The sequence below is a fragment of the Leopardus geoffroyi genome, chromosome C2 (genome assembly GCF_018350155.1).
Source record: "Leopardus geoffroyi isolate Oge1 chromosome C2, O.geoffroyi_Oge1_pat1.0, whole genome shotgun sequence".
NCBI classification, from domain to species: Eukaryota; Metazoa; Chordata; class Mammalia; order Carnivora; family Felidae; genus Leopardus; species Leopardus geoffroyi.
This window is the reverse complement of record NC_059333.1, coordinates 84,400,708-84,424,299: the sequence shown is the minus strand read 5'-3', so window position 1 is coordinate 84,424,299 and position 23,592 is coordinate 84,400,708. Positions and strand designations below refer to the sequence as shown.

Below are 23,592 nucleotides of genomic sequence, written 5' to 3'. Positions count from 1 at the left end.
CCAAAATTCCAATTTACTATCATGTTAATATATCCAATATCTAGTAAAAATTTTTTTGCTTTATTTTTACCACACACAATAAAAACTAAGATTCAGTATCAAAACTATATATTCACTCCAAAATATCATTATTTTCGTGCTCCAATAAGGGTTGGGGACATAACTAACGAAAGAGATTCAGCCCATTTAAGTCAACATTTTATATTTGTAACATTTTGTTTAATCTTATCAAAATATTATGCTACCTTTCTAAACACAACAAAAATAATTATTTTAGTGTATACATGTAAATTCAAAACCTGTAATCAGTTTTTATTTGTGGGAAGGAAGGAAGGAGGAAACTAGAAAAAAACAGCCCAGTTAACTGATGGTCACAGATAATAAAGAAACTAACCCTACATATTAACCATCCAGCTTATTTTGCCTACAAAATTAGGTAGTTTCCTGCAAGAAGAAAATTCAACCTAAATTGAAGAATCAGTTGGAAATGAGGCTCATTATCTGTCATTTTGCTTTACAGATATTTTGTAAATCTTCAATCAATTCAATCATGTTCGGTCACTCTTCAGGCCAATTCTCCAATACTAATGTTGCACATTTATCCCTTCTTCGCTAGCTTTCAACCACTTCCTCGGTATAATCCCTATTCACATAGTCCTTTTCTCAATGCTTTTTCCCTCTAACTTAAAATATAAAGAAGGGGGCACCTGGGTGGCGCAGTCGGTTAAGCGTCCGACTTCAGCCAGGTCACGATCTCGCGGTCCGTGAGTTCGAGCCCCGCGTCAGGCTCTGGGCTGATGGCTCAGAGCCTGGAGCCTGTTTCCGATTCTGTGTCTCCCTCTCTCTCTGCCCCTCCCCCGTTCATGCTCTGTCTCTCTCTGTCCCAAAAATAAAATAAAACGTTGAAAAAAAATATATATATAAAGAAGGATTAGTACAAGAGGCCCCTATTAGCCTCTCCAACTACTGTATCTTCAAAATCAAAAGCAAACTCACTTCCATCTCTGGGTAAGTAATTTAACCTTCCTGCGCCTGTTTCCTCATCTGTAAAATAAGGATAAAAAAATGGCTTGCACTCCATGAGTATGTATCTGGCAGGCACATGCCAGGTGATGAATTACTGAATGAAAGAATAACTCTTAAAACCGCTAAACATGAAATGAAGAAGCGTGTGTACTTAGCACACTGCCAGGCACACTGCAAATGCACATTCAATGGAAGATACTGCCATCGTCAAAATCTTCAGTGCATCCTCATTGTCCACAAATTCCAATTTAAACATTTCTGTCCTGTTTATAAAAGAAGCCTCTGGTTATCGAGCCTTACATCTCACCAACTTAATCTCCAAATAAGCATTCCCACTAACATCACATCAGTGTTTTCTCTCTTCTACAAAGAGGCCAAGCTTATTTCTCAAGTTTGAGACATTCATTCTTAACCATCCTCTCAAACACCTTTTATCTTCCCTTGCCTAGCCAAATACCATATCCTTTAGTTTAACATCCTATCTTGCCCAGGAAGCACTTCCCAACCATTCCTCCTTTTACTCATTTCTCCTTTTACCTAACACACTCTCACACACGTTTATTATTGTGTCTTACCTATCATTAAATCTTTCTAGGTAAACTGTAAATTACACTGTAGCTTTTACTTCCATACCCTCTAGCCATCCCCAAAGCAAGTGTATGGATATTACATACAGCATAAACTGATTGACCTAAACTGTTAACAGTGGAAGATTATGGATAAGATTTCTGGATAAGATTATAAATGATAATCATCACTTTTATTCTTTCTTATAGCTTCTAAATAAGTCCTAACCAAAAAGATAGATTTCTCTGGCACTCTATGACTCAGAAATCTTACAATGCCATTTCTACAGATCCACGCTGAAATAACTTATGATCCTATGATCCTATAAGATCTTCTAGATAATATATAAAATATATATAAGTAGATAAATGTACAAATGTATATCAGAATTTTAACAATTATTTTCTATATTGCAGTTCTTAAAAAAAAAATCAGTAGTTCAGATATGGTATCCAGGGTAACTTATTATTGAATGTCCATGGTATTTTCTGATTAACTAGAAGTTCATTGTTTCTGTTTTCCAATAATTGGTATTTTCACAATGACTTTATGCTCAAAACACAAAACTTTCTACTACAAATCAAAAGTGACACCATCAATGTATTTGAATATATTTGAGACACCAATATAATTTTTAAAAATTCTTACCTAATCCTTTTTGTCCTGGATTCTTTGCAAAATTAAAGGTAAACTGGTAAAAATCCTTAAATCGTCCTGGTTCTTTCAATTCTTGTTCCATCTTGGGTATCTGGGCCTTTAGTTTTTCTATGCTGTCACATCTACATTGTAAAATTAAGAGTACAAAAGATTAGCTTTTTCACTATAAATTAAGGACTAAATTTACTCCTATGACAGCTTATACTTCACAGAACTTTTTAAAAAAATCAGTTAGTTGAAGTTTCATCCTTTTACGTTACATAAACAAGAATGGGGTTAGCTAGAGGAAGAAAAGGTCTGGAGTGATTCAATATCAGAATTACTATTTTTAAAAGAAATGAGCTATTACTTCCAATTATGTAATTCACTGGACTATCAACACACCCAAATTGTAGGAGTCAGCTGCAGTGAACAAATGAGAATGTACAGTAATCACCGTAACAATCATTAAACTGTAGCAGATACTCTTTACATGGTAACAAGTCACGAGTCCAAGTCCTCACCACTTGCTTAGGTGAGGAAGGAAGCATTCCCTTGAAAATGCATTGTTATACAAAGCCTAATAGTAAGTATCAGCTGAGCCCCCTTCCACCTCCAACTGGTTATCTCAAATCGGTATTAAGCTTTTTCTACACTTGCGTTCAATTTCCAAGGAATTGAAAGGGTCTCTGTACCCATCTTACTTTCCATAAAATAGCCCGAGGGCAAAAATACTCTGTATGAATTCCACCAACCCATCATCCCATTTTCCTTCTAATCATTTCTGCTTTTATTTCCCTTCTATGTTCTTTAGAACACCTTCCAGCTCATTAGTTTGTAGATGACAATTCTGATTTGGAAGTTCATTACATTTTATGTGAATTCAGTTTCAAATGGAAAAGGAGTTCTAATGAAACCTGTCCTGGCATAGAAAATTCCAACAAGTTCAGAATAGGACTGGCTTGGGAGGTAGAACACAGTGTCTAGGCCAGCTATTAATGTATTGCTCCTCAGCTTTAAACCTACCCTTCTTTGCCCTATTTCATGACTACCTGCAGTCAACTACTAATCGTTAGACAGTTTTTCTTAGAGCTGGCTCACTGGTAGGTTCTACCAATAGAGGGCGATGAATGGATGGAAGAAGAAGAAGGACCTTTTCCTATCCCAGTTTGTTTTCTGCAGAGAGCAAGGGTTTGAGTGTGCTCGGAGCTCCCAGCAGTGTTCACCAATGGTGGCAACTCACAGGGCTCCGCAGCAAGTGGCCTCTAGCCAGTTTCTTCTCTACCAGAGTGGCAGGCAAAGCAAGCATCACAGGCACCGTTTTCCTGCAGCAGCCACACCCTCTCCTCTGGAGGTCTGAATCTCAGCCTTGCAGGGATTTCTAGGTTCCTTCCTAGTTCACTTCCCTCAGCCACAAGGACGGCAGCAGCTTCTTGCAACTGCCACCGCTGTTAGACCTTTGAGTTTTCTTTTTACCCCTTTTACACAATACAATGATTTAAAAAAATTTTTCTGTTCAAATTACTGCCATGGTTTTTGTGTTGTCTGGACCCCTGACTGATTACAATGTCCCTCAGGCTCAAGAATCAGAATGCCTGGGTTCAAATCCTGACTCTAATCTTTAATTAGATCCTTACCTAATTCTATAATTTCTCTGTGCCTCACTTTCCTCATCTCTAAAATGGGTCTGTAAACACAACTTCTCTAACAAAATTGTTGTGAGGAGGCAGGTGAAATACTAAACTTAGCATAGTTCCTGAAATAAAATGAATGTTCGACAAATGTTAGCCATTATTACTCATCATCCACTAAAAACAGAAAGGGCAGCCTGTTACCCATCCACAGACTGAATACTTTTTCGTATTCTCATTAAATAGAGACAACTAGACACCGTAAGTAAAATCTCTACCCATGACCTTTTAATGTATTGGTCCCAAGACATTTAGCTGTCAAGGTGTAAGTGGAACAAAAAGTGGAACAAAAAGTGATTATAACTTCCAAGATTTTACATTCTAGGAGTTTGTTTATAAATTCAGAGTTCAAGAACCTCACATTGAGAAATGAATTATAGCTTGCTCATTTCACTTATGAATGTTAAATATTAAAGCACAGTGATTTATTTTAATGCTAATGAACCTCCCCCTTACAAACAAATGATAAAAGTATAATGCAAATGGAATAGGCTGAACTACACAGATAACTTGACAAACCCAGAAAACTATGTAACATGGGAAGGAACTAGTATATTTATACCAATGTTTGTAGGCTGGTAAATTTTAAAACTGACATTTAAAAATTCACAACACAATTCAATTCTACATAGTAATTCTCATAGTAATATACCTAATTTCCTGTGGTAATAATATACTCACCCTAACTCTGTCATGCCATCCATGAACTCCTGTTTGGAGAACTCGCACTGCGTTGCTGCTCTGAACTTCCACGCAATGATCAACACACTAATACTGGCTGGATCGAGTGCCAGGTCATCACAGAACTGCTGTATACCATCTATTCCAATTTTATTTTCATCTTGAGGATCTTTAAAAATAACAGTGCAATAGTAAATTAGTGTTATGCCTATAACCAGAAAAAGTAATGCTTTTTATTCCATTAAAAAAAATCACAATAGATCAGAGATATGAAATGATAATATTCTAACAGATATTTCCCCCCTATATTATTTAAAGCCAGTTTGTCCCTTAATTAGCAATCTTAAGATGAACAGGAGGATACACACACACACACACACACACACACACACACAGATGGGCATTTGATATTTAAAAGTTCCACTTATTCACTGATTCATTTAATCATGTGAAAGAATGTCCCATACTCACACACATTCAGAAAATCAGATGCTCCTGTACAGGAAAAAAGGATTTTTTTCTGAACATATCCATATTTTGTTTAAGTAGGCATTCTAAATTTACACTTATGGGGGCACCTGGGTGGCTCAGTTGGTTAAGCATCTCTGACCTTGGTCTCGGCTCAGATCATGATCTCACAGTTCGTGGGTCCGAGCCCTGCATAGAGCTCTGTGCAGACGGCATGGAGCCTACTTGGGATTTTGTCTCCCTTTCTCTCTGCCCCTCCCCTGCTCGCTTGCTCATTTGCAAAAATAAACATTAACAAAAATTGTTTCAATAAATTAAGACTGTTATGTACAGAATTTGTTTTCTTAATGCAAAGTTCATTTTACTATGACAATCATTTCTTAAGAGAAAATCAGAAAAACTGTAAACTCTGCAATTCAATCCCAATCTCAACAATATACGCATCTGTTGTCCAAATTAAAGAAAAAATTCAATTATCGATATTTACTCATCAGACAGCAAAAATTTTTAATGTAATAAAAGGAGAAAGAGGCACTCATATAGTGTGTGGTTGTATGTGATTTTATAACATCTCTAGGAATAAAAAACACGCCTATCTTTTGACTCTGGGGGGTGAGTTAAGGATAAAACATAATCCCACTTTTGGAAAATTTTTGAAAGAAACTGTACACTATTTCTGTATAAACATAAAAGACGTGGAAGGACCTACACCAGGCTATTAAATATTGGTTCCCTGAGGACAATAAAGAAGGAGAAACTATTAACTTTTTCTTTATTCATTATATGTCGTTTAACTTTTTAAAAGTGAATATAATTCTTCAAAGGTTGTTAAAATTATTATGCAGGTTTTCTTAAAATTGGTTCAGCTGAGTTTTATAAAAATGAGGGGGAAAATGCAGGCCCCCAGTCACTATTTTCAAATTGGATCATGGGGGATAAAAAAAGAGGGAAGATAAGGGAAGAAGAAATAAAGAGGCTAAGAAGAAATTTTAGTGAAAAGAAGAAAGTAATTTCTCTCAGATCTCTTGAAGTAATTCTAAGATCTACAGAGCTCTGTAGAACACATCCACCCAATTTATATTCTATGTATGTCTGATTCCTCACAAGAAGCATGCAACTGTGGAAAACCTGGTTCAAAACATTTAGTCATAAGCACTCACCTTTGTATCTATTGTATAGTTGTTCTAACTTCTTCCTGTCCAATGATCCTTTTACACTCTCTCGTATATAAAGTTCAGGATTTTGGAAAAAATTGTCTGTTGCAACATCTAACTTCCAGTCATTTTGAGACAGACAACTTACTGCTGTTTTTTCACTAGATTGTGTGAAGATCATAAACTGACGAACTTTATCCTTCTGCGATGATTTCAACTTGTTCTATTGAAACCAGAAAATAAATTGAAACTCTACGTAAAATCACAGATGACTAAATATTTCTATATGGCTGACCATTCTTAGTAATACTTTTCCTACTAAAATATTAAAATATTTTGAGATTTATTTTTGATCTGTCAATCAAAAAGACAAATTTTTTAATGTGAAACACAAAATTTGGTATTATTTTACAGAAAAAATTAAAAAGTAAAGGAAATTCAACCACCTACATTTCTCCTAAAGGTGGATCCTGATCACATATATAAAGGCTCTAGAAGGGAAGTACAGCTACTCTCACAATCTTGACCAAGCACAAAGCTCTAAAGGGATACAGAAGGAGTGTTGGGGAAGAAAGTGACATTATCTAGCCAGCCAGAACAGTCATTGACCCCAGGGTACAATGAGATTAACAGGTGTTAGCTGCAGTCCTAAAACCCATTATAAAGGATAGAGGGTGCAATTCTCCCAACCCCGCCCCCTTGTTTTCTTGCTATTTTACCAAATGTGAAAAAGCAACGAAATATGAGTACCCTACATTTCTCCTGGCGGTGTTCAGGAACCAAGATAATTATCAAGAGAATTTCCTCATATTTGCATTCAAATAGAAAGCAGTGAAATATGAACAAGTACCCTGGATCCTTCCAACGAAGGTAATTTTTAATAGAATTCTTCCTTTTTGCCCCTGAAAGAATCACCTCTTTCCTTCCGCCTGAGCCTAGCAGAGGCACTCTCCAAATAGCCTCTATACTGTAATAACCTCTTCTCACTTGCCTTATGTTGACACAGATTCATTTCTCATCTGACCTGAACCCTAAGCAAAATAAAGCAGGGCAATTAGACCCACTACTCTCCCAGTATCAAGAACTATGTTCTCCCTCCCTTCCCACCCCAATCTGGTCTACTCCTGTGCAATTTTAGCCTCCTCACTATTATTCTCCCCCCTACCAAGTCCTTAACACCGTCTCTCAGCAAAATACTTGGGTTCCTGCCGAGCTACTACTGGAAGGGGAAAAAAGCACATGAGTAGGACACACATTAATAGATAGAAACTGTTCTGTAGATGAAGCAACACATCTGAGAACCCCAGAATCTTTGATCTAGCCCAAACTGATAGATCACAAACCTCAATCCCCTGATTGTACAGATGAGAAAAGAGACCCAGAAAGTTAAGGAATTTGTTCAAAAATCACCCAGGTTATTAGTAGAAATGGGACATGAACAGAAAGATGTCATGAATCTGAGTCTTGGTAATCTTTCCATAAACCACACTGCATGCTGTACATATTTATAAGCCCTTTGAGATTTTCAAGAAAAAGACTACCAAAGTCTAAACCCAGGATAGGTTCCTGATAGGCCAAGAAGTAATAAGCAATTCCATTCCTGCAAAATATTTCCACCTATTACAGAGTAAAAATAAGAATATGTAAAATCAAATATGAAAACCAACCCCATGTCTTGCAGTATTAAAACTGTTTATGCCCTGGAGTCTGATTTGTCAGCCACACTCTTCTCTCTCTGTAAGTATGTTATTGTTTAGGATTACAGATTAAAATTTCAACCTCTGTTCTCCATTAAAGAAACTACAAATTCACTAACTTCCTGTTACTTTAGTAGTAACTCTAATAAAGTAATAACTTTAGTATAACTTTAGTAGGAACTCTGGAGACCAGATAATTTGTACCACATTATACAACCCATCTCTCAGATGTCTAGGATTCTTTGCTTTTGAAAAATGTCTCCTCGTGATTTATTATTCAATTGCAACAAACCCACAATGAAATCAAATGCCAAGGAAGATACCAGTCTTACAGGAAACCACGTTTATTTGTCATTAAAAACTATTTTTAAAATGAGTATGCTTTTTTCCCTTGAGAGATATAGTATACTGACATATGTTTTAATCCTTCTTTGAAGAACAGGGAAGTATCTGACGGTCACTACGATCATCAGTGACCACTGTATAATGTTGTACAAAGTGTTGGGAAATTAACCTGGAAGTACACAGGCCACATCCAGGAAATTGCTTTTTAATTAAGCCTGAATTAACCTCTCTGTATTAACTTTTTCCCATTCTCCTAAAAGTTGGAGGCAGAAAAATAATCAGGATTACTTGGAGTTTCATCATACAGTATTAAATTCAGTGTTCTGCTCTCTGAAATTTGAAACATTTTTGTTGAAGAGAGCAAGGAGAACTATAGCTTAAGTCACTTCTGCAAGCCAAAAAGAACTGTTCAGCTTATAATGACTTCCTGCCATAGTGCCAGATATTAGAAAATTGGGGGAACAAAGATAAAAAATCATCTTACCCACACAAACTAGTAACAAAATTATACAAATGAATCATTTAACTCCATATCTTATTTGAAAAAAAAGTATATGTAACAAATTATGCCTACATGTAAATTAAACTATTTTAACTGGTTTAAATTTCTAGTATGTGGGGCAATATCAATACATTTTAAGAAAAAGGGCTGCAGCTATCCACTTTCAACACCATAAAGGCTAATGAATGGATGTAGAACTGGTGTAGAACTGACTGGATGGGTTCCTGATAGGCCAAGAAGCAATAAGCAATTCCATTCCTGCAAAGTCTGGTAAGTACCCTCCCTTTTTGTACTTAAAATGTACTCTTACCATTTTTCTCTCAGTTCTCTGTGCCTAGAATCAACCTTAGGCACGTGTTTCCCCTCTACTAGGGAAGATCCACTCAATTGCGTAATCTCAAAGGCTGTCCTAGAGTAAAGCTAAAGTGTATTACATACAGCTGCCCCTTCCCACATCTCTAGAGCCCTTTAACACTCCTACTTTTTTCCCCAGGCTACATGGGAGTACCAGGCAAAGTTTTCTGATTTTGAGTATGGCATCAAAGGTTTACATTTCTATCAACTTAAGGAAGAGAAAAAGGGTATTTAGCCAGCAAAAAGAAAATTATTTTATAGGGGATAAGAGGGTGGACAGAAAACTGAAAAAGAAAAAAACAGATGGATTTTCTCTATTTCTACTACAAATGCAGTGGGGATCTTCCTAAGAGCAAAAACATGTGACAACTACAATGATTCAGCACTCATAAGTATATGTCATTCACTTTAAGATTTATTTAAAAGGAACACACTAGATAAAGCATTAAATGAGACAATACAATCTTCAGTACTCAAATATGAAAATTATCTAAATATTGTCAAATTTTCAAGGAAATTCAAGATTGAAATAAGTAAAATGTATGAAATATAGGATATATTCTGATTATTTTTAATTCTAGCAAAAAAAGAGAGAGAATGGAGGCAGGGAGGAGAGAGGGGAGGGGAATAGAAAAAAAGAAGTGTTGTCTTTTGTAACAGAAAGTTAATTACAATTGTATGTGGTTACCAAAGTTAGAAATATTACTATAACCTGGACAGTAAAGAGCACTTATTTGCTCATCTTTCCAAAATAAAAAATGTGGTAATCAACACATATTGTTTAATACTTAAATCCAGCACATGTCTGCAATTTTTTTCACTCAATGTATGAAAAAAATTTTATAAGAAATTTATGAATCACATTTAAAATAACAGTTTATTTGGAAAACAATAAACACAATACTCTGGATCTAACCAAGTTATCATGTAGCCAAGTACATCTTACCACTGATCCTATAAAGTCTATAGCGATAGAAGAATGGAGACAGAAATGCTCTACAAATAAAAATAACAATGATCACGATGTTAAGAAATTCCTCTTATTATTTCCACGAATAAAAATAATGAACATGTAGAAGTATTTCCTAGTCAACTAAGTCTTAACACTTCCAAAATGGAAATGCTTTTAAGCAATATTTTTTAAGCAAAAAATTAAAACACATTCATATCTATTATTCTGAATTTTCAACTTCACACCCTTAAAGTTTCAAATTCAGTCTGAACTCCAAAAAGAAAAATACCAAGGTCTTTATATTTTAAATGAATTAGTTTTCTAACTCAATTCTAGTTCTCTCAGGACTTGATGAACCTAGCTCCCAAAGACCATGCTTTAAAAAATCAAAACACTGTAATGATCACCCATAGTTCTAACAGCTGTGTATAGCTTCTCATGGGTTTACCATCTGATTAACAATTTAACTTCACCTGAAACTTAGAAGAGCTAGTTTAAGTCCAGAAAAACCATACCTTCCATGTATGATGCATAGTATTCAGCAGATATAACCAAACGTTACCCATATCCCAAACCATTCATCTATGAAAGACTTTTCCATAAAATTACAGGTCTGAAGTCAAAAGTGCAAGGAAAAAAATCAATTCAACTTATGAGACTACCCACTCCTGGAGAAGACTTTCACCTAGGGGCAAAGTTCTGCAGGAAAGCCAGACTAAGAATCTAGGTAGGAGAAGCTAGAAATCCTCTTCCCCTCTACCTGCACAGAGAGGCAATATATGATTAGTGTAGAGTAGTGCAGACTCTCAAACCAGACTGGCAGGATTTTAATCCCACCTATGCCTCTTAATTGCTGTGTGACTTTGGGAAAATTACTTAACCTCTCTCTGTGTGCTTCAATTTCCTCATCTGTAAACAGGGTGTGAAGGTTACATAAATTCAGGCTAAACTCTTAGAACTGTACCTGGCATATATGGTAAGGAGTCCTTTCAAGTCCATGAAGAATACTCCAGAGAAAAAATAATAATTTTATGCAAATAGAAAAATATGATTAACAATCATTATCAGAAAACTAGCAACTAACATTTGAGTTCCTAGTGGGTGCCAACACTGTGCTAGGCATTTAAATTACTAACAATCCTTCAAGGTCGTTATCACTGATTCCATTTTACCAATGAGAATACTAAGCCTCAGAGTTCAATTTATCTAAGGACAGACTTCTATAAAAAGTAGTGGAGCCAGGAATGAAACCATGGTGCCTGGCTTCAAGGCTTGCAGTCTTTCCATTTACTCTATATTATCGTCAAGTGAAAGAGAAAACAAAAAGTGCAAAAGTGCAACCACTGACTAATTATGTGTGAACTGGAAGGAGGAAGGGAATTGTGAGCTGGATTTCTTCACCTATTTTTATGGAAAAGTTAAATAAGTAATCAATTGACCTTCCCCCATTCTAATGTAAACAATTTGCATTCTGACTAAAAAACTGTCCATGAAGTATTCCCTCACAACCTAACTAAAGGGTTAATTTAGGGATGAAACTTCCCTTTTAGAAGTTTTTAAGGAGAGGAGAAGAGGGTGATGGGTTATTTTTTAAGAAAAGTTAATTTTTTTAAAAAAGTAATTCAACAGGAAGAAAAATGTTTATTGTCATGTCATACTCTATTTTTAAAGATAACCACAATCTACAGCTTTAAATGTACAAAGATGGAAAACTGGTGGGGGGGGGGGGGCAATGAAACTCAGGATTTCCTTTTCCAATGACAAGGCTTGAAACCCAGAGAAAATACATGTATAGGTCATGCCCCCAAAATATAAGCAAATGAGTACAATTTCAAATATTCAGCAAAACAAAAACCAGTATTGTTTTAAATTATAATCTGCAGTTTAGAATAATTATTTATGGTTAGGCCTATGCCTCTTACCATTCATCCAAAAACCTTCCTGTACTTTCAATGACAAACTCTTCTCTAAGAGGTGCTATACCAATGCTAAATCAAACATGGAATAATATACTATGTAATACTGTAGTCAATGATGTTTCAAATAATAGCAATTCACAGCAAAAAGTATTTCAGAAAGTACATTTGTAAGATTCAAACTGGTTTTGTATGTTGCTAAATTTTGTTTGGTTCTATATGATTTTCCTCATAGGTTTTTAGAAAGTATTCTGGGGTGCCTGGGTGGCTCAGTTGGTTGGGTGTCCAACTTCAGCTCAGGTCATGATCTCGCAGTTAGTGGGTTCAAGCCCCGCATCAGGCTCTGTGCAGACAGCTTGGAGCTTGGAGCCTGGAGCCTGCTTTGGATTCTGTGTCTCCCTCTCTCTCTGTCCCTCCCCTGCTCACACACTGTCTCTGTCTCTCAAAAATTAAAAAAAAAAAAAAAAAAAAAGTTAAAAAAATTAAAAAAAAAAAAGTATTCTGGGGGCTCCTGGTTTTAGTTCATTCAGTCAAGCATGCAACCCCTGATCTCAGGATTGTGAGTTCAAGGCCCACACTGGGGGTGGAACCTACTTAAAATTAAAAAAAAAAATTTTTTTTAATATATAAATTTAAAGGATTTCTCCTCCTCACCTAAGAATTAATAGATTATTCAAAAGATGACTTCCACTGTAAATGGAATAAATGTTTTGATTTTAGCAACTGTTTTGACTATTAAAAAGTTATTTTTGTTAAATCCTGATTATCTAGAACAGGATAGAAATAACGCCCTTAAAATACTTGTGTTAGCCATCACATTTCAATTGATTCTCCCAATCTTATTACTGGAATTTCTAACAAGCAGTCAAGGTAGCTAATTTAAACTTACTTCTCCTCTCCATAAACATCTTCTCTAAAGAAATCTCGAATTAACAAAAAGATTACTCAGGCAAAAACAAAAGAACAAAGAATGAATTAAATAAGATTTTAAAAGTTCCATAGTTAAATAACTTAAAATAATGACTAGCATTAAAAAGTCATGTGATATTTGTTTCATAAAGAGAATAAATGATCCTTGAAAAATGAAATCTCCTAATTCTAAGATCTGGTATCTATTCAAATCCTAAATCCAAAAATATTAGAATCCTATGAATAATAAATGAGCACTCTAAATGTTTACTGAAATGAAAATATCCTAATATAACAAAGATATGGGCCATGAACTTCAGCAATTTATCTGCTGCTGAATGCCATGTTCAGTGTTGAGGGATTCAAAAGTGTAATGCAACAGAATTCTTTAAAGAACTCTAAAAGTAGATCTCTCTTAAAATTTTACAATACAAACAAGCAGTCTAAGCACTGTTAGTGATTAGGTATCAACTACTTAAAAATGGATTCAATAAAGTGATGAAAAATGCTTTACTGGCACTTTTCTCTTCTGTTTTTGCTTTTTCTTAGGTGGGGTGTGTACACCTAAAATGAGTAGGTAAACTAGACAGTCAGCAGGTTATTCAAGAGCTTATTTGTGTCCACAAAGCAACTGAATCCTATTTGGAACTATGTCTCTTCATCAAATGTCATGGCTAATGCTATCACAACTTGAACACCACACACTGAAATTTAAAAGGAAGTTTTCTCACAGATTTTCATTATGCCTGACCCAACCTATAAGGCAATAATGGAAACAGCCACTTGACTGAAATAAGCTCAGCTTTTTTAAAACTTACAACAAAAAACCACCACCACGAGAGTTAATTTTACTTTCAAGTTTTTTACTGTATGTACCAAAAGAGTGTTAATTTTTCAATTACTTAGATGTTTACATCAGATCATTTCATTTGATACAGAAAAAAACTAGGTCACTACAAAATATGATAGGGAAGAAACAAGAATGAAACTAATCAAAAATTTCACACCTACACTGAAAGAGTGCCTGCTAAATTTAAAAAAAGAAGAGAAAAAAAAAAAAGGAGGGTTAAACAAAGTATGTTAATCAGAGACCAGGCTTCTAAACCATGCTCTGCCACATACTAGCTCTTTACCTTGGTCAAATAATTTAGAACCAGTAAACCTCCATTTCCAGATACATTAAAAGGAGGTAAGAGTATCCACCTCATAGACTGGAGATTAATAAGTTGTAAATTGTCTGATTAGCAGACACAATGTTCTTAATAAATGTTAATGTCCTTCTTTCTCCCCAAAGGTCCAATTTTCTGCATATAGTTATTAAACTTCGTACAAACTACTAGAACACATTCTAAAACAACCTACGGAAGAGGTTTCGTTTTTATTAACTAGCATGGTTAGGTAAACTCAATGGTCAACTAGTTTTTATTAAAGATGAGACAGTCATCTTAAACAGAATTCAAAACCCTCTACACAGAAGCTACATGGTAAAGAAAACTATAATAAGGGTTATTTTTTAAAGGGTTGTTTTAAAAAAATAAGGGTTGCTTTAAAAAATAATTATCTACAATATTGTAATCCGACACTATGGGAGAACAGAAATAGTCTATCATACCACTCAAAATCTCTCAGCGGCTTCCCATTTCTCTTGGAGTAAAAACCCAATATCCTTACAATTCCCAACCATGCCCATTTCCACCCCTTCCCACTCAGATCGCATCAGCTCCAATGCCCAATATGCCCTTTTCCTCCATACACAATGCTCCAGTCACTGGTCTCACTGTTCCTCAAATTCTCTCTACCACATTTCTTCATGGCTTAATCCTTCCTCTCCTAGTCTGCTCAAAATTCACCTCATCACTGGTGCAGACACCACTACCCCTGTGCCCCCAATTCCCCTCCTTAACACTGCTTTTCTCCCATAGTACTTAACACCCTCTAACATAGAAGAAAAAGATATACTATGTTTATTATTTGTGTCTTCCTACTAAAATGTAGCCCTCTCAAGAGGTGAGATTTTCATCTTTTCAGTGAAAGACACACACACACACACACTCTCTCTCTCTCTCTCTCTCTCTCTCTCTCTCCCCCAGTTCCCAGAACAGTGGTTGGCACACAGTGTTTCAATAAATAATTACTGAAATGAATTAAGACCCTCCTTTACTTGTGCCTATGCAAAACAATGTGAAACAAGTTCTAAACAGACACCTTAAACAGGGCTACATTCATCTGGACTCATAAACTCTGTATTTATTGAAAATATAATCTTAAATTTCAAAGTCCACACATTTTTTAGAAAGCCATTAAAAGCACTGTAATTAACATCCATTAGTCATCCATTTGAATTTTGTTATTTAACATATTCATTAATAATACATGGATTTTCCTCTGCTTAAATGAATAATGTAATTTAATTTCAAATCCAATTTTCACAATTTCTCTAGATTTCATGTGAGTTAAAAGATTACATATACTACAAATACTGGGGGAAACAGTAAACCAGGAGCAAAGTTTCAGTTCTGCAACAAACAAACAAACAAAAAAATCAAAACCTCCTTGATCCTCAATTTCTTCTTCTGTAGAAGGGAAAAGGAGTAAAACAGATGATCTCTGGAACCAGTTCTGACTCCTACTATGATGCCGTGAATCTATAAAAATTTAGTAGGTTACAAAGTACATACTTTTTACACATCTAACAGAAATTAGAATAAAAATTTTTAGCTGAACAGAACTTTAGAAATCATCAAATTCAATCCTGTCATCTTACAAATATCAAATTCAATCCTGTCATCTTACAAATAAGAAAACAACCTAGAAGTTTTGAATACTTTTAAAAATATTTTCAGGAGTAATAGAATATTGTCTAGTTTTGGGGTTATTTTTGGTCTAAGTAGTCAGGTAGGTTAACTGAACAATTTTTTTATACAAAATATTTCAGATATCCCATCATTTAAGCCTGCCCTAGAATTGACGATATGCCTTCTAGAAATAAGCCTAGCTAAATACACAGAAAAACAATAGCCCAAAAACTATTAAGAAACAATTATATATTTATGATGAAAACTTAACTACAAAATTCTTATGGCCTAACTTCTATTAGAGAACATGGTGATTTCGTTTCTAACTAACAAGAGCATACCAAGACAATTCTAGTGACATGATCGGAGTTCAGTCACAGAAAGTGTTTTAAATTAGTGATACGTTGCCACTACTGGTATAATTAGATGAGTTATGGCTAAGTTCCAAAACTAGCTAATTTAATATTAACAAAAGGAGAGAAGCTTAAGAGCTCCAATCCAAGCTGAACTCTTGCATGAACCACATGAATCCTGAATTCCTGAACAGGTGATGAGCATTATCAAGAGCTGTTTCCAGAGGATGCTGATGATTTACAGACTATTATGAACAGAGCACATGTCAGTGCTCTCTCAGAGTGTTTACCGGGCAATTACATTTCATTACTTCAAACTTACTACTCATCTACATGCCAAGAGCCTGGAAACTTCAGGAGTAACGTCTGTGACCATCAAAATACTTTAAAAATTTTAGAAACTGTTCAGATGCCCCAGCAGATCTTTCAACACTGCAATATCACTCTAAACGTCAGCCTGGACTTCACGGCAAAGTTTTCTTACAAATACAAACGGCAAATTTTCATGAAACTTACCTCTGAATATATGACAAACTATAACCACATATCCGTACATGATACCAAAATTCTGCTAAGTTGGAGGCTGGGGCTAGATAAGTGTCATTCAGCAGAAATAAGACCAACTAAAGGCAAAGATACTGGGGCATTCCCTTAACACAGACACACACATACGCCCTCCTCAAAGAGGCCTTTATGTTCCCCAGGAGCAAAAGGACAACAATATCATTTTTACTGTCTATTCATACAGTAACCTGCGTGGAATTCAACTCATGCTCAGACTATAATGCCAAACCTCACTTCTAAAAAACAGAGAACGAAACAGAGTTATTTACATGATTACCAAAATGTAAACAGATAACTTGACTACCACTTCTTCAAGCTGCTAAGACGATTTTTTCTCCAAACAAAAAAAGAAGAGGGGGAATAACTTGACAAACTGTTTTTCAAAAAATCACAAATGTCTTTAACTGGCATAATAAAGCAATTACTCCTCCCACCCCAAGCAAATAAAACATGTGCTCAAAAGGTAGCAAGTCTGTTTCTCCTAATTTCATGAAACGAGAACAGGTTGCACTTCCGTACTCCCCGCCCCCCCCCCCCCCACGTCCCCTAAGCTCAGCGGTTTCTCATGTTCTCAGCGGAGAGGCGCCTATAACCTCCACCAACTGGCCAGTTAAACTCTCCTTTTCCAAAAGCACGGGGCGCATCAAGAGGTGATGTAGAAAGGAAAAGGGCTAATACCCCGCCCCAAGCGAAACTGCCTGGAGACTTGAGGGGTGTTGGAGCTGGGAGCGGAGGAGGGAGAGGAGCGCCGGGAAAGTCTTTCCTTCTCGCCGGCGGGGCGGAGGGGGAAGCCCCGGCTTCGGGGCGGGGGGAGGCTCCTCACCCGGAACCCCGGACCCCGGTCAGACACAATAGAGCCGGCGAGGGGGCCCGGCAAGGGCAGGGCCGTTGCCCCATCCCCTCCCCCCGCCCCAACGCCTCCCTCACCCGCGCCGGGCCGGCGAGGGGCACTGGGGGCCTCTCCCCGCGCCCCAAACTCCCGGGGCTCCCGACTAGGCCCAGCTCCGCTCCGCCTCCTCGGCTCTCGCGTAGCGGCGGCGCCCGGGCGGGAAGGGGCGAAGGAGGAAGGGAGAGGAGGGGAGGAGAGCCCCGCCGGAGAGCGGACGGAGGCCGCGGGCCGGAGGCTCGGGGCGGCGGGGTCGCCACGGGGCGGAGGGCGGCGGGGCGGGGGTGCGCAGCTGCGCCGGCCCCCAGCCGGCGGGGCGGGCGGGCGGGCGGCCGCAGTGCCTCACCATGTTGGTGTCCTCCAGGCCTCTCCCCTCCTCCTCCGGCTCCGCAGCGAATGGACGGCGGCGGCAGCGGCGGCTCCTCTCACGGGCTTGCCGGGCTCCCGCTCATGCGCAGTGCGGGACGGCCCCGGCGCGGCCCGAGGAGGCAGCCCCGGGCTTCGGGGAGGCGGAGGGACTGGGGCGGGCGCCCGGCACCCCGCGCGGGGCTTCCCCGGGGCGCGGGGTCCCCCGGGACGGGGGGCGCGGGCGGGGCAGGGGGGCGACGCACGCCCTCCGCGCGCCGACATCCTCCCGCCGCGCCTGGCGGTCTCCGGCGGGGTGGGGGGCCGCAGGACACCCACCTCCGCTTCCTACGCGCTCCTTCCGCCGTCGGACGGCGCCGGTACACCAACTCGAGGAGAGGATGAGCGGTGCTCAGTAACTTGAGCAGATGGGGGAGACTGGAAGGGATAGGACTGAGGGGCTAGGCTAGATCCATCCCAAACCACCCCTTCCCATCAAGACCACCCCTCAAAAGGGAAGAAAATAGTGAAAACACCTCCACCTCGTATTTTCCTGTTTGCCCCACAGTTGCCCCTGGACTGGATCAGGTCCCCCATGTGGACATACGAGAGGAGAGGAGAACTTAGTCTAGCCTCATGGGAGCGGTAATGTCCTTTATGGCACAGGTTCTTCCCAGACCTAAGTGTCCGCTGAGACACCAGTGGAGTGGCCTTGGAGCTCTCAGCCAGAAGGACTGAGAAGGCCCCATGCATGCAACTAGTGGCAGAAGTTGCAGTATCAACATCTACTGCTTGCTCTAAATATTCCCTCAGTTCAACCTTACTAGGATAAGTTTGGGGAGGTAACTGTGGAACTTTTTTTTTTTTTTTTTTTTGACGGGGGGCGGGGAGGGGATTGACGTCACTCCAGGTGGACTGTCCAGGTTTGACCTATTCTTGGCACTAAGTCAGGTGAGGCTGAGAATACCAGGATTCTGAGTTGGGGGTCAAATACGGGAATGTGCTTGAAGGGAGTTCAAAACACTCTTTAGAGTGTGGTCCCTGCCCTTAAGAAATTGACTATCCAGTTGGAGAGATGAGACACTTTCACACATGAAGGAAGGAAATAAGAAAACAGGTAATGAAACAAACATAATCAGAAAATCACATCTAAGACTGAGCCAAGAGTTTGGATGTGTTTCAGAAAAGAACCAACTTGAATCAACCCGTTATCACTATCCTCACCAACACCCCTGTCCCCCCAACACAGGCATAAGCTACCAGATCAACCCTGCAACTTCACAGTTTTGAAGTTCTTATCAAAGCATCAGAACTTCTTTGGCAACTTCCCAGGGCCACTTAACACTTCCTGGAGCCAGCCATGTATCAGGAGCTCCCAGAACTCTACCAAAACAGATCTTTGGCCACCACAGCTCCTTGCTAGGTTTTGGGTAAACAGCTTGGTGAAGACAGGCCAGATCTGCCTCATGCACCAAGCCTGAAGCGGGACCACATCCAAGGATGTTCTCCAGGTATTCACCTAGGTTGGAGGAAATATTAACATCTAGGGTCTTAATGAAGAGGAGTCACTGTATCTTTTTCCTATGCTGTTATACTTCACTATGATAATAGCTCACAGGTTTTCTTCAGCTTTTTTTCCTATTTGCCAAGTCTGAAGTACAATTCTCAGTTCTCATTCTGACTCCTCCCATGCAATTGAACATTTCTTCCTTAAATTCCTTCTCCATCATTTTCCATGTTTCCCCTTTCTTCTACATTTCCTCTTTCTGTGACCACTCTTTGCTGGCTCAGCTTTCTTTGGCTGTACAATGTTCCAGAACCATCCCTGAATCTCTTCCTGTGTATAACCTGTGTCATGCACTCACTCACATTCCCGCATGTCAGCTGCTACCTAGATCTTGAGGAGTACTGAATCTTGACTTCCAGCTCCTGAGTGGCAGGCCTAAACACTAAATTTTGGTCACATCATAGGCCCATCCATCTTGACAAATCCAAAACCTTATCCCCAAGCCTGCTTTTCTTCCAGTCTTTTTACCAGATCACCCAAACTAGAAGTCCAAGAGTCATCCACAACTCCTTCTACTTCATCTCCCTTAATCTAATCGGTTAACAACTCTCATCAATTTTACCTCAAAAATATAGCTTTGAATCTCCACTCTATCCTCCACCCCTCAGCAGAGCCGTTATTGTATCTTTTCTCATCAATAATCTCTTAGCTAATCTGACCTCTATACATTCCCCATTGCTCCAGAGTTATCTCTTTATAATACAAAACCTAATTTGTTCCTTAAAATTCTCTACTGGCTCCATGAACGTGAGCCTCGTTGGTGTGACATAGGAGGCTCTCTCCCCTTAATCTGTCCACCTATCGTGTCATTTCCCACCTCCTTCCACACAAATACACCTCATATTTCAGTTTTAACAAGCCAAGCCTGCCGTACTACTTTGTGTCTCCTTGCTTTCTCTTATTCTGCTATCCCTGGCATAGGGGCTAACACTGATTAAGGGCTTTCCATGTTCTGCCATGTTCTGACTTTCCAAGTCATGCCTTGCACTGTTCTAAGCCCATGGCACATAACTAACTCACACAATCCTCACTTTTGTCCTATGAGCTATGCTCAGTGATTATGCCCATTCTACAGAGGAGAAAACTGAAGCACAGAAAGGTTAAATAACATGCCTAAGTGTCCTTGGCTGGTACGTAGTAAAGCTGGAGTTTAAACCCATATAGTCTAGCCACAGACTATTCTCTTAACTACCACTCTGTATTTCCTACCAAGACCTCATACTCAATTCAAAAACCATCTTCTCTGTGATTATCTCCTGACCTCATTCCTGGATTCCAGCAGTTAGGCATTGTTTTTTTCGTTCTGCACTTCTATGACACCTTGTATACACTTCTTTTACACTTAGGACATCTTGACATCATATGATAATCATTTATCTGCACGACCACCACCCCTGACTCCTCCAGGTGAGAGACCCAGTTGCATACATCTTTTTCAGTGTCAAAGCAAGTGCCTGACACATATGACAGATGTATGTGCTACATAACAGATAAAAGAAAGAAGATATCTGATATCTGTTGATTTGCCTTAAGACTATGCCTATGTTGTTTATTATTGTAATGGAATGTCTGTCCTCCTTGGCAGATGTATGTTATAGCATACGGTCAGATGGTAAATGTAGTAGCAACTGTACCCATTACTGCACTTACAAGCTACGGTACTGCATGTGAAATGGAGGATTATTACTCAGTCATCATTACTGAGAAAAATATATTTGTTAAAATTGTCCTGATTATTTTTAAAATGGAAAAGTCCTGAAGATACAGTATAAATTACAATATTTGATCATATTCATTAACATGTTCGTATTACTTTTTTGTCATGAGCTTTCAAATTTTTAAGATTTTGAGGGTTTTTGTTAAGAACAGAGTTTGTAAAGATTTTTTTCAAAGTGACAATCGCAATACAAATAAGATGGAACCATCTAGCTGAAATCCACTATCCTCCTTCCCTGTGTGTGTGTGTGTGTGTGTGTGTGTGTGTGTGTGTATACACACAACACATCTATATATATAACACACATATATGGTGTGTATGTGTATATATATGTATACATACATACACACATAGAGAAAGTACACGCACAATATATATTCACTGTACATCTATAGCTACGTAGACTAATATAGAGTATCTGTAGATGGTATAATTTTTCAAGGTAAAACATGCAAGTATTTGAAAATGAATTGCCTCAGATGTTTAAAAATTCACGTTAAGAGATATATATATTCGCTGATAAAAATTGTTACAGTTCTGTTTAAAGAAACATGTGAAACCAGGGTTCCATACTTTAAAAATCTGTCTTTTAGCAAAGAGAAAGAGCAAAAGTAATCTGAAAAGACAGATTGCTAACATTTCTGGTAGTTCATCCAGCTAAAATTAAGCCTGCAGGGTAACTATGTATACATAGTTACAGTTCAAAGGCACTAGTCTGGGACGCACAGCCACCACCCTCCCACACTTAACTTGGGTGGACTCAATTTTGCCCAACATTTACATAAATGTGCTTATTGAATTCAAGCTCGCCTATTTATAAATATGTAAGAGTAAATGAGACTGACCAATACAACCTATTTGAGTAAAACGTGGCCTTTAGGTCTTATTGATCCAGAATTATAATATTTTAAAGGGTGAAGCAGACAAGATGAGGCCTCAGGGGCAGGGATGGGCCCTCGTTGTAGTTGCAAAAAGTCTAATATAAGAGCCATGGTTGCAAATTAACGCCTAACTCATGAGAGTGGGGGAAGAGATGGAAGCCTTTTGACTCTCCCTCCCTGGTAAGCATGTTCAGTTTAGCCAAAGAGATGACCGACTGCCTAGGACTCTTCCCCCACATTCTGAACTATTTAAAAATGAATCCTTAATCAGAACAAAAGGAGGAAACTTAAGGACTGTCCCTAGAAAAATGAACACCACTGACCCCTTCACACAAAAGAGCCAACAAAAGGGTCACCTCTAAATTTACAAAAGGGGGTATTCACCAGAGCCAGTCTGTCACCTCAAGGTACATGTGGATCTGTTGATTTGAGCTGCTCCACACTCATGGTAGAGGAATGGACTTGCAGTAACAGCTGAGACTGGAGGGCCAGTGATGGGAAACTACCTGAGACCATCACTGATGATGTCACAATGTCCCACTGTCCTGAGGTGTCCATCTTGCACCTCCCTGCCCAGCCCCGCTTGGTTCCTCCTACATGAGACCGCAGCTCAGCCTGGGTGTCTGTCTTGGACAGCTCTGGGTCAGTTGCAGAGAATAAATTTGTTAAAATCATAAAGACTGAAACAATTCTACAGGTAGTACAGTAGATGGTCCTCTAGAATCCAGAGTGTTTATCCCTTGATACTTTTGATATCCTCACAAAGGCATGTGCCTTAGTGGAAATGCTGGTGTGGAACCAACACCTTGCTTTCCTGTCTTTATTCAGTGGATAGTACGGAAGGCATACACATTTCCCTGGGACTTGGTATTCTCAATTGCAAAATAAAAAGATTGGGTAGAATTGTAATAAGTTGCAATCAAACCCTACGCTTGTTTGATTCCTTCCTGGTCCACTATTATGAGCTGTCCACAAAGATCAGGGAAGTATAGCCTGTCTCATTCATTCACTCATTCATTCATTTCTAAGTGTATGAAATACCTACAATAACACTGTATGGCAGGTATAACACATGCTGCAAATATGAGGCACATATGAAATTTAAAATTTTCTAGTAGAGACATTTAAAAGCCTGAAACAGGCTTCACCTATTTTGTTTTTAACATCTAACCTAAGATATCCAAAATATCAGCATTTTAACATGTACTCAATATAAAACATTGAGGTAGTTTACATTCTTTTTTTTTCATGGCAAGTCTTTGAAATCTGATATGTATTTTATACTTAAAGTGCATCTGCATTTGGACTAGTCACATTTCAAGTGGTCAGTTGCCACATATGGCTACTATATTGGCCAGCACAGGCCCACACAGTGTCTGGCCACTGGAAATAGATGCTTCACAAGTGGGAGAAATAAGCACTCTTACTTCCAGGAAATAAATAAAAACCAAAGTAAACCTGAAATATCTATATATATCCAATAGTAATAGAAAAATATTTAGTATTAGGGAAGCTAACGTAGTTCAACTGGGAAAAAAAAATGGGCAAGAGGGCAATATGAAGCCTGTAAATATGTAAAAATAATA

General features: G+C 38.5%; 1 protein-coding gene across 4 annotated transcripts in view; it reads right to left on the bottom strand.

Moving 5' to 3' along the window:
- The window catches only part of DCUN1D1 (defective in cullin neddylation 1 domain containing 1), a 34,868-nt gene extending 12,361 nt beyond the window's left edge, over positions 1–22,507 (bottom strand). Inside the window, exons 1-4 of one of the 4 annotated variants that reach the window (XM_045502851.1) lie at positions 22,391–22,507; positions 6,230–6,446; positions 4,602–4,770; positions 2,242–2,372 (exon numbers count right to left, since the gene is read on the bottom strand). In XM_045502851.1, the coding sequence (XP_045358807.1) occupies positions 2,242–2,372; positions 4,602–4,770; positions 6,230–6,404 (475 nt within the window). In that variant the 5' untranslated portion in view covers positions 6,405–6,446; positions 22,391–22,507. Of the gene's footprint in view, positions 1–2,241; positions 2,373–4,601; positions 4,771–6,229; positions 6,447–17,537; positions 17,757–17,842; positions 18,153–22,390 lie in introns of those variants that run through there. The other 3 variants (XM_045502849.1, XM_045502850.1, XM_045502852.1) reach the window with 3 other exon arrangements.
- Between the last annotated feature and the right edge of the window lie 1,085 nt (positions 22,508–23,592).